At 47.1% G+C, this 16,123-nt stretch overlaps 1 protein-coding gene across 3 annotated transcripts in view; it reads right to left on the reverse strand.

Annotated features, from left to right (window-relative positions):
- Positions 1 to 16,123, reverse strand: part of kcnt1b (potassium sodium-activated channel subfamily T member 1b) — a 443,838-nt gene that overhangs the window by 85,268 nt on the left and 342,447 nt on the right. For all 3 annotated transcript variants that reach the window (XM_080212543.1, XM_080212545.1, XM_080212546.1), the window contains 2 exons: positions 15,465 to 15,614; positions 12,293 to 12,531 (listed from right to left, as the gene is read on the reverse strand). In XM_080212543.1, the coding sequence (XP_080068669.1) occupies positions 12,293 to 12,531; positions 15,465 to 15,614 (389 nt within the window). The remainder of the gene's footprint in view (positions 1 to 12,292; positions 12,532 to 15,464; positions 15,615 to 16,123) is intronic.

Here is a 16,123-nt window from a genome sequence, read left to right on the forward strand (position 1 = left end):
AAATCCCCATTCACAGCAGCGGGACTGGAGAATCCCAGCCTATGGTGAGGTCTGAGTATCCCAGCCACGGGTGAGGTCCAAGAAACCCAACCGGGGGGAGCAGGAGAATTCCAGCCGTGGGTGTGTTCGGAGAATCTCAAACACGGGCAAGGTCGGAGCACAGGTGAGTTCGGAGAATCCCAGCCGTGGGTGAGGCTGGAGAATCCCAGCTTACATGACGACAAGTGGGTGATTAAGCATCCTGGTGCCTCATGCCAACATTCAGAGCAGAGCTAATGGATCCACCGGTGTTTGCCTTGTTTATCTTTGTCGTATGGGTCAACCATGGATGCAAATATGTGGATCCCGGGAAATTTGCCGGCCAGCCCCACTGCTCAGAGATCGGGGTACCATTTTTAATTGGTGTGTTGGTCCCTGCACTCAGACTCAGCACCCCCCTCCCCCAAAGAATGGAAATGATGCCCCCGCACCCCCCCTCCCCACTGATCAGGGAAGCACTCTCCCCTCCCATCCACAAATAATGGATCACCCCCTCACACCACGGAGGCATGACCTGACCCCCCCCCCCCCCACTGTCACTAACACCCCACATCCCCCTTTCCCCACTCAGATGTCCCTTCAGCACCCCCTCCGCATTCAGACCCCCCATTCCCCTACCCTCAGCACTCAGTCACCCAGTCAGCACCCCCTCCATATCCAGACCCCCAGTCAGCCCCCCACAGCATTCAGACCTCCATTCTCCTACCCTCGGCAATCAAACTCCTCCATTCTCCCATCCTCCCCACTCATCCTCCCTCCCCTCTCTGACCCCCATTCAGCGCCTCCCTCGGCATTCAGACCCTCCGCTTGCCCACCCTCCACAATCAAACCCCTCCATTCTCCCACCTTCCCCACTCATCCTCCCTCCCCTCTCTGACCCCCATTCACCATGGGAGTGGAGAGTGGAGCCCCTGAGACCTCTGGGGTGGGTTTTATTCAAGTTGTAATCAGGGTGTACTTTAAAGGCAGTGCCTCGATCTCTGCGCAGCTGGATTTTGCCAGGGTGGTGAGGTCCCGTCCCCCGCCCCCAACCCCGGAATGAGTGCATGAATCACACCCCTTGATATTTTTGGCAGAGTGTTATAAGATCAGGAGAGAAACCTGGAGTGTTTCTTGGCAGGAAAAAAAAACACTCTGCCATTTTCTGATAAGATTTTGCCCGTTAACTCTGCTTTCTCTCCTTCCAGACGCTGCCAGAGCTACTGAGTTTTTCCAGCATCTTTTATTCTTATTTCAGCGGCACAGTGGCGCAATGGTTAGCACTGCGGCCTCACAGCACCAGGTTCAATTCCTGGCTTGGCTCACTGTCTGTGTGGAGTCTGCATGTTCTCCCTGTGTCTGCGTGGGTTTCCTCTGGGTGCTCCGGTTTCCTCCCACAGTCCAAACGATGTGTTGGTTAGGTGCACTGGCCGTGCTAAATTTTGTACATCGTTTTGTTGGGAATTTTACTTCTATTTTCTGTATTCTTTGCACCTGCAGTAAATTAAGATAGACTTGATCTCTCTGTCTGTGAGGGAGAGGCCTGAGGGCTGCTGCTGAATCTGTTGACATTTTGTACCAGTTAATGAATATCTTTTCTCTGGTTAACTGGCTGTTGTTTGTTTCCTGAACTAGAAAAGTGATGTCAGTTACGCAAACCCAATTGCTGATCATCTCTCTTCATGTGAGTGCGATATTTGCCTGGGAATGATCAGTGGAATAGGCTGTGGCAGGGTTACTTTGTTTACCTCTAACTTGCATAATTGTAGGTCATTTTCCAGACATGTATCACAACATTGAGACATGAAGCTAGCCAGCCTGCTGGTCCTTGCAGAAGTGGCAGGCACAATATTTAACACAACATCCAAGAGACTCTCTTCTGGGGTGTCAGCGTGGTGTGGGTATGCCGGCGTTGGACTGGCGTAAACACAGTAAAAAGTCTGACAACACCAGGTTTTAGTCCAACCTATTTATTTGATAATAGTGAGTATATTATCAAATAAATAGGTTGGACTAAAACCTGGTGTTGTCAGACTTTTTACTGTGTCAGTGTGGCACAGTGGTTAGTGTTACTAAGATCAGCCATGATCTTATTGAATGGCGGGGCAGGCTCGAAGGGCTAGATGGCCTACTCCTGCTCCTATTTCTTATGTTCTTATGTTCCTCACAGAGCCAGGGACCGAGGATCGATTCTGGCCTCGGTTGCTGTCTGTGTGGAGTTTGCACATTCTTCCCATGTCTGCGTGGGTTTCCTCCGGGTGCTCCGGTTTCCTCTCTCAGTGCAAAGATGCGCAGGTTAGGTTGATTGGCCGTGCTGAATTGATCCTAGTGTCAGGGGGATTAGCAGGGTAAATATGTGGGGTTACGGGAATAGGGCCAGAGTGGGATTGCGATTGGTGCAGACTCAATGGGCTGAATGGCCTCCTTCTGCACTGTATGATATTCTCCCTCAGTGTACCTGAACAGGCGCCAGAGTGTGGCAACTAGGAGATTTTCACAGTAACTTCATTGCAGTGTTAATGTAAGCCACTAATAAATAAACTTTAGATTTGAGCATCCGCAATATTTTGCTCATTTTAAGGATCATTGACATCTGTCTACAGAGTAAGGCAAATGGGTATATTCCTTGAGAGGCAAAGCGAGCATGAGGTAAAGAAAGGAGACTATCAGAGTTGTTACGAGGATTAGGGTTAAATTGGTACCATAATGTGTGCCCTTGTGCAAGGCAAGGCATGGAGTGGGGAGAGAGTAGAGATTTGCAATGCCTGGAGGCAGACAGAATTCCAGCTAACTGGGGTACTTTGACACTGGAATAAAGCACTTTTAATTTCACTCTGCAGCATCTAGTTGGTGAAGAAGTTAATTTGTCGAGGGCCAGACACATCCATCTATCCCCGACTCCCAGTATAGAAAAAAGAAACTGGCAAAAAAAAATTGCTTTCCTTTGGGCAAATGATTGATTTGTGGGAAATATATATCGTAAGCTATAATCTCCGGGCCCGTGTTTATCTGGTTCAGCACTTCTACTGTGTGTGTGCGGCAGCTAAAGTTAACAAAAAAATCGATTTCTATTTCTGGCTTGATGTTAGCCATTAGAGAGACTGAATAAAATCACCAGATCAGTGAAACTGTGGCTGCAAATTCATGGATTTATCAACATGTAATCTTCAGTTTTGAAACAGAAGGAAATGTGAATAAGTGCCTGTAAACAAAAAGGAAGATTCTTATGTTTGACCAGCAACCACTGGGGAACAGTTCTCTTCCTCTCTTGTTATCAGAGGTTGCCCCTTTCCTTTGTCTCTGTGAAATAACTCCATAGAGGAAGGTGTCCCTGCTCCAGATTACCTTTATTTACAAACTTATCTCTACTCCTAAGAGTGCTTCACGTACAGCGTCAGAATCTGGAGTGTCAGTAGCCCTGACAGTGAAACTCCCTGGTTGGACAGGCAATCATTACTTCAATCAGGGAGCTCATACTCGAAGATACCAACTCCATGGGCCTTGTTGAGGTCATTACACTCTGCAACCCGATGATCTTTCAGTTCTGGTGACCTGAATCCAGATTGCTGCCTGACAGCATCAAGGACCCGGGTTCATGGAATCATAGACTCCTGCACTGCAGAAGGAAGGCATTCGGCCCATCGAGTCTGCACCTACCACAATCCCACCCAAGGCCTTATCCCCGTAACCCCTAGCTAGTCCCCTTAATATTAAGGGTAAATCTACCATGAGCAATCCACTTAACCCGTACATCTTTGGAGTGTGGGATAAACTGGAGCACCTGAAGGAAACCCACGCAGACACGGGGAGAATGTGCAGATTCTGCATAGGCAATGACCCGAGGCCAGGAATCGAACCCGGGTCCCTGGCGCTGTGAGACAGCAGTGCCACCCAGTTCAATTCCGGCCTCGGGTGACTACATGGAGTTTGCACATTCTCCCCGTGTCTGCGTGGGTTTCCTCCGGGTGCCCTGGTTTCCTCCCAAACTCCAAAGATGTACGGGTTAGGTTGATTGGCCGTGGTAAATTGCTCCTTAGCATCAGAGGAATTAGCAACGCAAATTCATGGGGTTACGACGATAGGGCCTGGAATTGCTGTCAGTGCAGGCTCGATGGGCTGAATGGCCTCCTTCGACACTGCAGGGATTCTATGAAACATTGTTCCTCTCTCTACTCCCACAGATGCTGCCAAATCCACTGTGTATTCCCAGCACTTTCTATTCTAATGATTCATCATAGAAATTTACAGCATGGAAGGAGGCCCCTTGCTCACCAGGACATGCTGGATAATAAGGAAACAGCCAGCCTAATCCCACTTTCCTGCCCTTGGTCTGTATCCCTGTAAGTTTCGGCATTTCAATTGCCTGCCCAAACACTCCTTAAGTGTGATGGGGGTTTTTGTCTTCACCACACTCTCAGGCAGTGAGTACCGGATACCCATCCCAATGTGGGTCAAGAAACAATCCCCTCAAACACCCTTTAAACATCCCGCAAATCTGTCCCCCATGACCAGTTATGAATCAAAGAGAATGGTGGCTTCCCTGTCTGAGTGCTGAGGGCTTTCTTCTTGCGATAAAGAAAGGGACAAATAGAATGACAAGTCCTTGTTTAGGAACAGGCTAAAATTCAACGTAAAATTGTGTTCCCACTGGGATAGCGGAAACTAACGCACAATCACCCATTCTGATTACAACCAAGACCACAAAAAAGTGTTGTGAACAAAACCCAATCCATCACTCAAACCAGCCTCCCATCCATTGACTCTGTCTACACTTCCCGCTGCCTCTGTAAAGCAGGCAGCATAATTAAGGACCTCATGGATCCCAGAAATTCTCTCTTCCACCTTCTTCCATTGGAAAAAAGATACAGAAGTCTGATACCAACGGACTCAAGAACAGCTTCTTCCCTGCTGCTGTCAGACTTTTGAATGGAGTTTCCTTGCATTAAGTTGACCTTTCTCTACACCCGAGCTTTGACTGTAACACTACATTCAGCACTCCTTTCCTTCTCTATAAACGTTACGCTTTGTCTATATACGCGCAAGAAACAATACTTTTCGCTGTATCCCAATACGTATGGCAATCATAAGCCAAATCAAATCATCAGTCTAAATCAATCCAAAACAAAGTGTATTGCGATTGGCAGAATGCTTCATCTTTTTGGGCATAAATGTTTCATGTGTTGATAAGAGACATTTCACGTCACCAATTACTCAAATAGGTGAGTTTGGCCAAACCAGTTTTTAATGAGTGGCTCTCACTGCCATGGTACATATATCCAGTGTATATATCCAGTGTACCAGACCTATTGTTCAGTTTAGATCAGTTGGTTAGACAGCTGGTTAGTGACGCAGAGCGACACCAATAGTGTGGGTTCAATTCCCACACCGGCTAAGGTTATTCTCAATCTTGCCCCATGCCTGATGGGTGGTGAACCTCAGGTTAAATCACCACCAGTCAGCTTTCCCCCTCAAATGGGAGAGAGAGAACAGCCTATGGTCATCAGGGACTCTGAAGATTTTATCTACACCAGATACATTGCTTTCCCATACTGTTCCAGTCAAACCCTGTTCTAACAATCAAAACACCACAATCATTGTACTTGCTGATTGGAAATGTTGAGAACACTTTGCACAATGATTAATTATGCGTTCCAGCTGCTCCAGAAAGCTCAGAATATTTCTTCTCACAATATTGTGTCACTTACCAGGAACAATGATTTTCACACAGCATTCACCCACGTTTCTCTCTCACACCCCATCGCCTCGGTCTGTTTGTCTCTTTCTCTCGCATCATTGTACACTCACTCTGACTCTTATTTGGTATATTTCTCTCTGGCGACTAAAGGTTTGTGAATCATGTTTTCTCCAGGTGCACGGTCAATTTTTAAAAATGTATTTGTTGAGTGAGCTTTGTGGACCAGGTCAGCATTTATCACTCATCCCTAATTACTCTTAAGAAGGGCAATTAGGGGTGAACTGCTGCTTTCCGTGTGGTATAGGTACACTCAGGGTGCTGTTAGGGAGGGTGTTCCAGGATTTTGACTGCGAAGGAACGGCAATATATTTCCAAGTCAGGACGGTGTGTGGCTTGGAAGGGAACTTGCAGGTTGATGGTGTTCCCAACTATCTGCTGCCTGAAATAACTCTGCAGAGGGAATCCCTTCACCAGATTCCCCTCATTTACAAACTTATCTTCACTCCTAAGAGAATTTCAGGTACATATTCAGAATCTGGAGAGCCAGAAGACCTGAAACTCCCATTTTTATATACAGATGAGGCTCCCCAGATAGGCAGGCAATTATGACCTCAATCAAAGAGCTCATCCTCCATGGGCCCACTTCATGGGCCTCACAGAAGTAATTTCACTGCCCTTGTCCTTCTAGGTGGAGAGGTCATGGATTTGGAAGGTGCTGTTGAAGGAGCCTTGGCGAGTTGCTAAAGTGCATCTTATAGATGGTCCTCACTGCTGCTACTTTGGAGAAGGGTGGAGAGAGTGAATGTTGTAGGTGGTGGATGGGCTGCCAATCACACGGGCTGCGTTGTTCTGGATGGTGTCAAACTTCTTGAAAGCTGTTGGTGTGGCACTCACTAGGGAAGTGGGGAGCATTCCGTCATACTTCCCACTTCTAAGGGTGGCACGGTGGCACAGTGGTTAGCACCACTGCCTCACAGCATTAGTAACCCATTTGATTCTGGCCACATTCTCTCCATGTCTGCATGGGTTTCCTCCAGGTGCACTGGTTTCTCCCCACACTCCAAAAATGTGTGGGTTAGGTGGATTGGCCATGCTAAATTGCCCCTTAGTGTCAGGAGGACTAGCTGGGGTAAATGCATGGGGTTTTGGGGATAGGGCCTGGGTGGGGTTGTATTCAGTACAGACTTGATGGGTCAAATGGCCTTCTTCTGCACTGTAAGATTCTATGATTCTATGACTTGAGTTTATAGATGGTGGACAGGCTTCAGGGAGACAGGAGGCACTTTTCTTGCCACAGAATTCCCAGCCTTTAACCTGTTTTTGTAGTCACAGTGTTTATATAGTTATAGAACATAGAACACTACAGCACAAACAGGCCCTTCGGCCCACGAGTTGCACCAATCACATCAACACCTACCAATCCATAGACCTATCTATAACTCCCAATCCCATTAAACCCCATATACTCATCCAGAAGTCTTTTAAAAGACCCCAGCGAGTTCGCCTCCACCACCACTGACGGCAGCCGATTCCATTCACTCACCACCCTCTGAGTGAAAAACTTACCCCTAACATCACTTCTGTACTTGCCTCCCCGCACCTTAAATCTGTGTCCTCTCGTAGCGACCATTTCAACCCGGGGAAATAGCCTCTGAGAATCCACCCTATCTATTCCTCTCAACATTTTGTAAACCTCTATCAGGTCGCCTCTCAACCTTCGTCTCTCCAGGGAAAAGAGTCCCAGCATCCTCAACCTAACTTCATAAGGCATGCCTCCCAGTCCAGGCAACATCCTTGTAAATCTCCTCTGTACCCTTTCAATAGCTTCTATGTCCTTCCTATAGTGAGGCGACCAGAACTGTGCACAGTACTCCAAATGAGGCCTGACAAGGGTCTTATAAAATTGCAGCATTACCTCCCGATTCCTAAACTCAATCTCTCGATTAATGAAGGCCAGTACACCATACGCCTTCTTGACCACATCCTCCACCTGCGAGGCCGATTTAAGAGTCCTGTGGACCCGGACCCCGAGATCCTTCTGCTCTTCAACACTACTAAGACTCCTGCCCTTGATAGTGTACTTGTTTATCCCATTGGTTCTGCCAAAATGGACGACTACACATTTATCCGCGTTGAAGTCCATCTGCCACTTCTCCGCCCAGTCCTGCATCCTATTTATGTCCTGCTGCAACTTTTGACATCCTTCCAGACCATCCACAACACCACCGACCTTCGTGTCATCAGCGAACTTACTTACCCATCCCTCCACTTCCTCATCTAGGTCATTTATGAAAATGACAAACAGCAAGGGTCCTAGAACAGATCCCTGGGGCACTCCACTGGTGACTGACCTCCATGCCGAAAAAGACCCATCCACAACCACTCTCTGCCTTCTGCAGGCAAGCCAGTTCTGGATCCACAAGGCCAAAGGCCCTTGGATCCCATGCCCTCTCACCTTCTCAAGAAGTCTTGCATGGGGGACCTTATCAAACGCCTTGCTGAAGTCCATGTACACCACTAGTTGGTCCAGTTTAGTTTCTGGTCAATGGTAACCCCCATTACTTTTACTAAACTGTTATACATCGATGAATAACTCAATGAAAATGATATGTTCCATTTCACAAAGAAAGCAGAATATCTCTCTGGTGTAAGGTCATTCTCACTTCTACCCTAATGAAGAGGAATTATTTTACTCTTAAGCAGAGCCTTTCTCCCTCACAAACACACATTTCCCCAATTTATTATAACAAATTTATGGTTTCAAAGAAGTCCATACATCCAGTTTAAAGATGTCGCAGTTAAAATGTCGTTAGTTTATTGATTTGAAGTAACTGCTTATTCATTAGCATAGAACTAAATTATTTCAAAAATGGTTCGAACGTGAGGCAAGGGTGCACACAAACATATCTGAATCTCAACACAGAATGCCAGGAACCTTATTTAAATGTTTAAGCCCCATCAGCGGGCTTCTCTGCTCTCCCCCATTGGAATATGACATCATGTCAGCGAGGGTTACAAGTATAGAGCAATGTGAAGAGATCGTGCCAGGGAGACCCTGGCGGGGAGAGGGACATGTCTTGGCACTGCCCCTTTTGGCACTGCCCCTTCCCCTCTCTGGCTGGGAACTGGGGGCAGATTCCTCTGGAGAACTCCATGGAATGGTGTTCCTGGTGGTCTACTGGGGGAATGGGTGGGGTGGGGAGGGGGGACAGTTCCCTGTGCATGCATAGTGAGGGAGGTGTTTGTTCCTTGTGTTCGTGGGGAGGACACTGTGGGTCCGTGGGGGGGTGGTTCCTTGTAGCCATGGGAGTTGGTTCTCAGTCCATGTGGGAATGGGGGGGGTGGTTCGTAGTGCATGTGACTGGGGGGTGGAGGCTGTTCCTTATGTCCATGGGTAGGTAGTTCCCTGTGACCATAGAAGATGGTTCCCCTTGCATGTGGGGTCGGGGAGACTGGTCTTTGTGTTCATGGTGTGGGAATTGGGTTGTGGGGGGGGGAGCTGTGTCTATGGTGAGGTGGTTCCCTGTACATGCATAGGGGAAGGCTGTTCCTTGTGTTCATGGTGGGGGACGGCGGGGTGTGTGTGTGTGTGTGTGTGTGTGTGTGTGTGTGTGTGTGTGTGTGTGTGTGTGTCTGTGTGTACATTTCCCTGTGCCCACGAAGAGTTCTGTATGTTAACTTTCAGTCTGTAGATTGGGGCACCTTTTACAAAGAGAGCTCTGATCTCTGGAAAGTCAATGGTGCTGTTTGGGCTGGGTTTGAGTGTGCCAGTGTGGGATATGCCTCCAACATTTGTTTTTGTCTAAGTGCTGGAAAATAAGGCAAGAAAAGTCAGCTGTGTAGCTGGCGAAACAGAAACCCCCATCCAACATTTTCTTTCTCCTGTGTGTATCTATTTCCTCCTAAGTCGGTGTTAGTTGCCTCCACTACCTCTCATGGCAGTCAGCTCCACATTCTCACCACTCTCTGGGTAAGGTATTCATCTCGATTCTCCCACCAAACCCGTTCATCATCTTAAAGACTTCTATCAGGTCACTGCCCAGTCTCCTGAGTCCAGAGCCTCTCCAATCTTTCCCAACAGGTGTAACCTCTCGGTTCCGGTATCATTGAATCATAGAATCCCTACAGTGCAGTAGGAGGCCATTCAGTCCATCAAGTCTGTGCTGACTCTCTGACAGCGTATTTTACCAGGCCCTTTCTCTCTCGCCCTCTCCCCATAACCCCACACATTTACCACGGTTAATCCATTTCACCTACACAACTTGAGACATGAAGGGGTAACTCAGCACAGCCATTCCACCCAATCTGCACAGAATCAGAGAATACTACAGTGCAGAAGAGGCCCTTCGGCCCATCGAGTCTGCACCGATGCATGAAAGGCTCTGACTTGCCCACTTAATCTCACTTCCCATGGCCTTAAATGTTATGACGTGCCAAGTGTTCATCCAGGTACTTGTTAAAGAATGTGAGGCATCCAGCCTCCATCACCCTCCCAGGCATCGCATTCCAGACCCTCGCCACCCTCTGGGTAAAAAATCTTTTCCTCAAATCCTCCTTAAGCCTCCCAACCCTCACTTTTAACTTCTGTCCCCTAGTGGTTGACCCTTCAACTAAGGGGAACGGCTGCTCCCTATTTGTCCATGCCCTTCATAATCTCAATTAGGTCTCCCCCTCAGTCTTCTCTGCTCCAGAGAAAGCAACTCAAACCTATCCAACCTGCACATTTTGATCATCTGAGTGACTCTCCTTTGCACCTTCATCAGTGCTTCCCTATCTGATCTAACTAGTGGTTTCGTAACTTGGAGACTGATTCAGATTTTAATCATGTCCCCTTGGCTTCTATCTTAACTTTCATGTGAATACATCTTCAGAGTTCCTTCACCTATTGATCGCATACACCCTCTCAGAGTTCCACTTAAAAGTTTACTTATTTATTCGTCACAAGTCGACTTACATTAACACTGCAATGAAGTTACTGTGAAAAATCCCTTGGTCGCCACACTCTGGCAATGTTTGGGTACACTGAGGGAGAATTTAGCATGGCCAATTCGCTTAACCTGCACACGTTTGCACTGTGGGAAGAAATCAGAGCACCCGGAGAAAAATCCACGCAGACACGGGGAGAATGTGCAAACTCCGCACAGACAGTGACCCAAGGTGGGAATCGAACCCGGGTCCCTGGTGCTGTGAGGCAACAGTGTTAACCACTGTGCTGCCTCATTTAGTGTTCCTCCACTCTCTCCAGCCACAGTATGAAATGATAAAGGCTTCAAATCAACTGATCAGTGGCAGGTAAGGCATGAGTTTTAAAAGTGGGTGTTGATGAAATTGTTAACAGGATGTAGGGAGTAATGTGTTGTAAAGATTTGGCTGCGATGTCTGATTGTTTCCATTTGGACTTGGAGACGGATGGAACGATATTGAAGATTGCAGATAATAACACATGAGTGGCTGTGGGAGTGAGGAGGCAGTGGCACAGTGGCATTGTCACTGGAGACCCAGGAGACTGCTCTGGGGATCCAGATTCGAATCCCAGATGGTGAAAACTGAATTGGGAAAAATGTGGAATTAAAAATCTAATGAAAAACCATTGTTGTTTTCAAAAAGAAATCTGGTTCTCTAATGTCCTTTAGAGAAGGAAATCTGCCATCCTTACCTGGGTCTGGCCTACATGTGATTCGAGATCCACAATAATGTGGGTGACTCTTAAACCGGCCTTTGAAATGGCCAAGTGATCCACTCAGTTCAGGGACAATTAGGGATGGGCAATAAGTGTCGGCCCAACCATGGATGTCCACGTTCCATGAACGAACGAAACGAAAGCTGAGAGGAGGAATGCAGGATTTGGGTCTGTTACAGTGTGAACAGCCTCACTTTGATGTAGTTCATGCAGACAAAGGTGAATCATTGGAATGAACATTCTAGATTGGGAATCTCTCTTACAGATTCAACACCTCTCTTTTGTTCCTTTACTTGTTCCAATCTCATTGCCTTGGCACCGTAAGACATAGGAACAGAATTAAGCCACTCGGCCCATTGAATCTGCCCCACCATTCAGTCATGGCTGATATTGTTTTCATCCCCATTCTCCTGCCTTTCCCCCATAACCCCTGATCTCCTTATCAATCAAGAATCTATCTATCTCTGTCTTAAAGACACTCAATGGTCCTTTTTGTTGTTCAATCATTTTAGTCTCCTTGCCCGCCTTCCCCTCCCTCCCTGATATATCTCTAATTTTTGTTAGTCTGTCAAATGTGCATCATTATGTAATGCTAACTCTGCTTCTTTCCCCTTGCTGCTAACATTTCTGTTTCAGATTTCCAGCATCTGCATGTGCTTTTTAAGAAGATTTGTAATTTGGAAATGCTTTGGGTACAGGTACCAACAATTGCAAAATCTGACCTTTGAACCCTGAGCTTGACAACCACAAGCTATAACTTCTTGACCTTCCTTCCCTTTTCTTTCAGCCCTGACAGCGTCCTGCATTACGACCCGTGCTGTTGCATTGGGGGGTTTTCCAATGTAGAAAACAGAGTGTTGAGATTTTAGGGTCATTCACCTTGATTGTTAATTACTCACCCATACTCGCAATGATGCTGTGGACAGGGAGCCTGGAAGCACCACTGAAGGGACCTTCTGAACTTAGACCTTTCCTCTTTTGCTTCTCTTCCTCTTTGAAGATGAAAGCCGAGTTTTCCTCCTTTGTGATGTTAATGTAGAAGCACGTGTCCGAGCTCACCATAATGTGCCGGGGACCAGGGTTCAGCAGGATGCTCTTGTTATCTTCTCTCTTCGCACCTATCAGGCAGACACCGTACCTGAAGAACAGGGAGAAAAGCGGGAAAGACTCAGTCAACCGGGAATATTACTGTGTTGGATGCTTTGTCCCTTTCGAATAACACCAGACACTTGCCTCCATCAATTAGAGCATTGAGTACAGGATTTGAGACATTGGGCGGGATGTTCCAGCTTGCACCAAGGCTGGAAAATCCCACTTGATGTCAACGGACCTTTGCTATCTTTCCAATTCCATGTCCCGCCTGCTACAATTCCCATGCCGAGACAGGAAAAATCCCCCCGTTATGTTACAACTGTACAATACATTGCTAATACATTTGGAGCTCTGCATACAATTGTGGTCACCCTGTTACAGGAAGAATATTATTAAACTGGAAAGGGTGCAAAAAAAAAGATTTACAACGATGTCACTGTTTGAATTATAAGGAGAGGATTGATAGGCTGGAACTTTTTTCCCTGGAGTGTAGGAGGGTGAGGTGTGACCTCATAGAGGTTTATAAAATCATGAGGGGCATCGATAAGGTGAATAGTCAAGGTCTTCTCCCCAGGGTAGGGGAGTCCAAAACTAGAGGGTGTGGGTTTAAGGTGAGAGGGGGAAGATATAAAAAGGACCTGAAGGGCAACTTTTTCACACAGAGGATGGTGCGTATGAGGAATGAGCTGTCAAAGGAAGTGGTAGAGGCGGGTACAATTACAACATTTAAAAGACGTTTGGACAGGTACATGGATGGGACAGGTTTCGAGGGATATGGACCAAACCGCAGGCAAATGGGACTAGTTCAGTTCCTGGAACTAAACGGGGACTAGTTTAGTTCAGAAACCTGGTCAGCATGGACGGGTTGGGCCGAAGGGCCTGTTTCGGTGCTGCGTATCTCCATGGGGTGAATTTTCCCATTTCACCCACAACGGGAATCGGAGTGGGCGAGGGCCAGAACATGGAAAAGTCCATTGACCTCCGGCAGGATTTTCCGGTTTCGGGGTGGGCCTGGCTGGAAAAATCCTGCCCTATCACTCACCAATTTCTCTTCATAAAAATCAAACGTCAACTTGACGTATAAACGTTCTCATGTGGGAAATACTCTGTGATGAGCCACATTCACGTCACCTCTCTGACATAATCATTGCACCAATGTACCCCAAAGGAGCGTGATGAAAGAAGACATAAGGAGATATTAATATAAAACCAAAATGCTACAGATGCTGGAAATCTGAAATAAAAACAGCACCCTCACTGGAAATGGGAATTTATCTGCTCAGATTTGAACATTTACAACCAACAGGCAGAGCCGTCGATCCCAGTTTGAAAATCATTCTCAGGATGTAACCAAATCAGCCCAAATTTAGCTTCCCTGAGAAAGTGGGGGTTTTAGTTCCGGAATTCCCCATTTACCTGATAAGTGTAACTCCAAAAACTCTCCAGGAGCTTGGTACCATCCAGGACAAAGCAGCTCTGCTTAATTGGTATCTCATCCACTATCTTCAACTTTCACTCCCTCCCCTGCTGACACACAACAGCAGCAGTATGTACCATCTCCAAGATGCACTGCAGCAATGCACCTAGGCTCCTTCGACAGCACCTTCCAAACCCACCGCCTCTACCGTCTAGAAGGGCAGCAGATACATGGGAACACAACCATGGGAACAAGTCCCCCTCCAAACCACTCACCGCCCTGACTTGGAAACAAATCTCCATTCCTTCACTGTGGCTGGGTCAAAATCCTGGAACTCCCTCCATAACAGCACAGTGGATATACTCACACCACAGGGGCGACACAGTGCTTGGCACTGCTGCCTCGCAGTGCCAGGGACTTAGGTTTGATTCCCGGCCTCGGGTCACTGTCTGTGTGGAGCTTGCACATTCTCCCCGTGTCTGCGTGAGTTTCCTCCGGGTGCTCCAGTTCTCTCCCACAGTCCAAAGATGTGCAGGTTGGGTTAATTGGCCATGCTAAATTGTCCCTTAGTGTCAGGGTAAATAAGTAGGGTTACGGGGATAGGGCTTGGGTGGGTTTGCAGTCGGTGCAGACTGGATGGGCCAAATGGCCTCCTTCTACACAGTAGGGATCCTATGATTCTATGGACTGCAGCGTTTCAAGAAGGCAGCTCACCCCCACCTTCTCAAGGGTGAATAGAGATGGAGAATAAATACTAGTCCAGCTAGAGTTGCCCGGATCCTGACAATGAATAAATAAATAAAAAGCGTGGTAGGGGGTTTGCTGCAGATCTCCTGGGCTGCTTGAAGAGGGCCTACAATAGTCAACTAAATCAATGTGGGACTGGAGTCACATATAAACCACACCAAAGGGCAGCAGAATTTCCCCACTCCAAAGGGCATTTGTCAACCAGTGTTTTTGTGGCAATTGAACACCTCCTGGTTAACAAAAGCAGAGCACTGAGGGGCGGCACTGATGCCTCACAGCAACAGGAACTTGGGTTCGATTCCCAGCTTGGGTCACTATCTGTGTGCAGTTTGTACATTCTCCCCGTGTCTGCATGGGTTTCCTCCGGCTGCTCCAATTTCCTCCCATTCTCCAAAGATGCGCAGGTTAGGTGGATTGGCCATGCTAAATTGCATCTTAGTGTTTAGAAGGATAAATACGTGGGGCTAGGACCTGGGTGGGATTGTTGTTGGCGCAGACTCAATGGGCCGATTGGCCTCCTTCTGTATGATTGTATGATGTTGCAGAACTGAAAATAAAAGAGCTGCAGGGTCAACCTTGAGGATATTCTCTTTATTAAAAATAAACTTTCTTTTTAAACAAGCTGAAATTTGACTTGTCAAAATGCCATGCTGGGATTTGAACTCATGTTTTCTGGATTACGAGTCCAGCAACAAAGTCATTATGAAAGCAATGCCCTTGGATAAGCTGGACCCCGGGTCCCAGTGGTGGACGTTTAGCAGCTAACCCTTGGCTGCACTCAATTCCCATAAAGAATTGTTAATCTGAGCACTTACTTCTTATGGGCATGGAAGGATGCATAGGTGAAACTCTTCCCTTCGTATTCTCCAAAGAATTTGCTGTCACCGAGTTTGATGTGATAAACCTCATTCCCTGAACAGCGACCGTACATCCTCTGCCACTGTTCGGGGGACTGTTGTCCTTCCCTGTAACCGTGGAGATGCAAACCTGACGTTAGTTTAAATTCTTTGCAACACAAGGACGAACGGAACAAGGGAACAAGAGCTCAAAGTCAACACAACAAGGTCAAAGAATCGCAAAACTGTTCCAGCGCGGAAGGAGACCATTTGGCCCATCATATCTGTGCCGGCCCTCTGAATCAACAACTCACTCCATGTCATTCTCCAGTCTTCTCTCCGTAACCTTACATGGGCATAGGGCCCAGGTAGGACTGTTGTTGATACAGATTTGATGGACTGAATGGCCTCTTTCTGCACTGCAGGGTTCTATGATTCAATGATCTTTTATTTTCAGAAAGCAGTCTAATTCCTGTCTGAATGCTTCCCTGAACTTGCCCTTGCACACTCTCAAACCTTAACTACTTGCTATTTTAAAAGTTTAAAGTTTATTTATTGGTGTCACAAGTAGGCTTATATTAACACTGCAATGAAATTACTATGAAAATCCCCCAGTCGCCACACTCCGGGGCCTGTTC

This window comes from Carcharhinus amblyrhynchos, chromosome 25 (genome assembly GCF_965287045.1).
Source record: "Carcharhinus amblyrhynchos chromosome 25, sCarAmb.v2.hapA, whole genome shotgun sequence".
NCBI classification, from domain to species: Eukaryota; Metazoa; Chordata; class Chondrichthyes; order Carcharhiniformes; family Carcharhinidae; genus Carcharhinus; species Carcharhinus amblyrhynchos.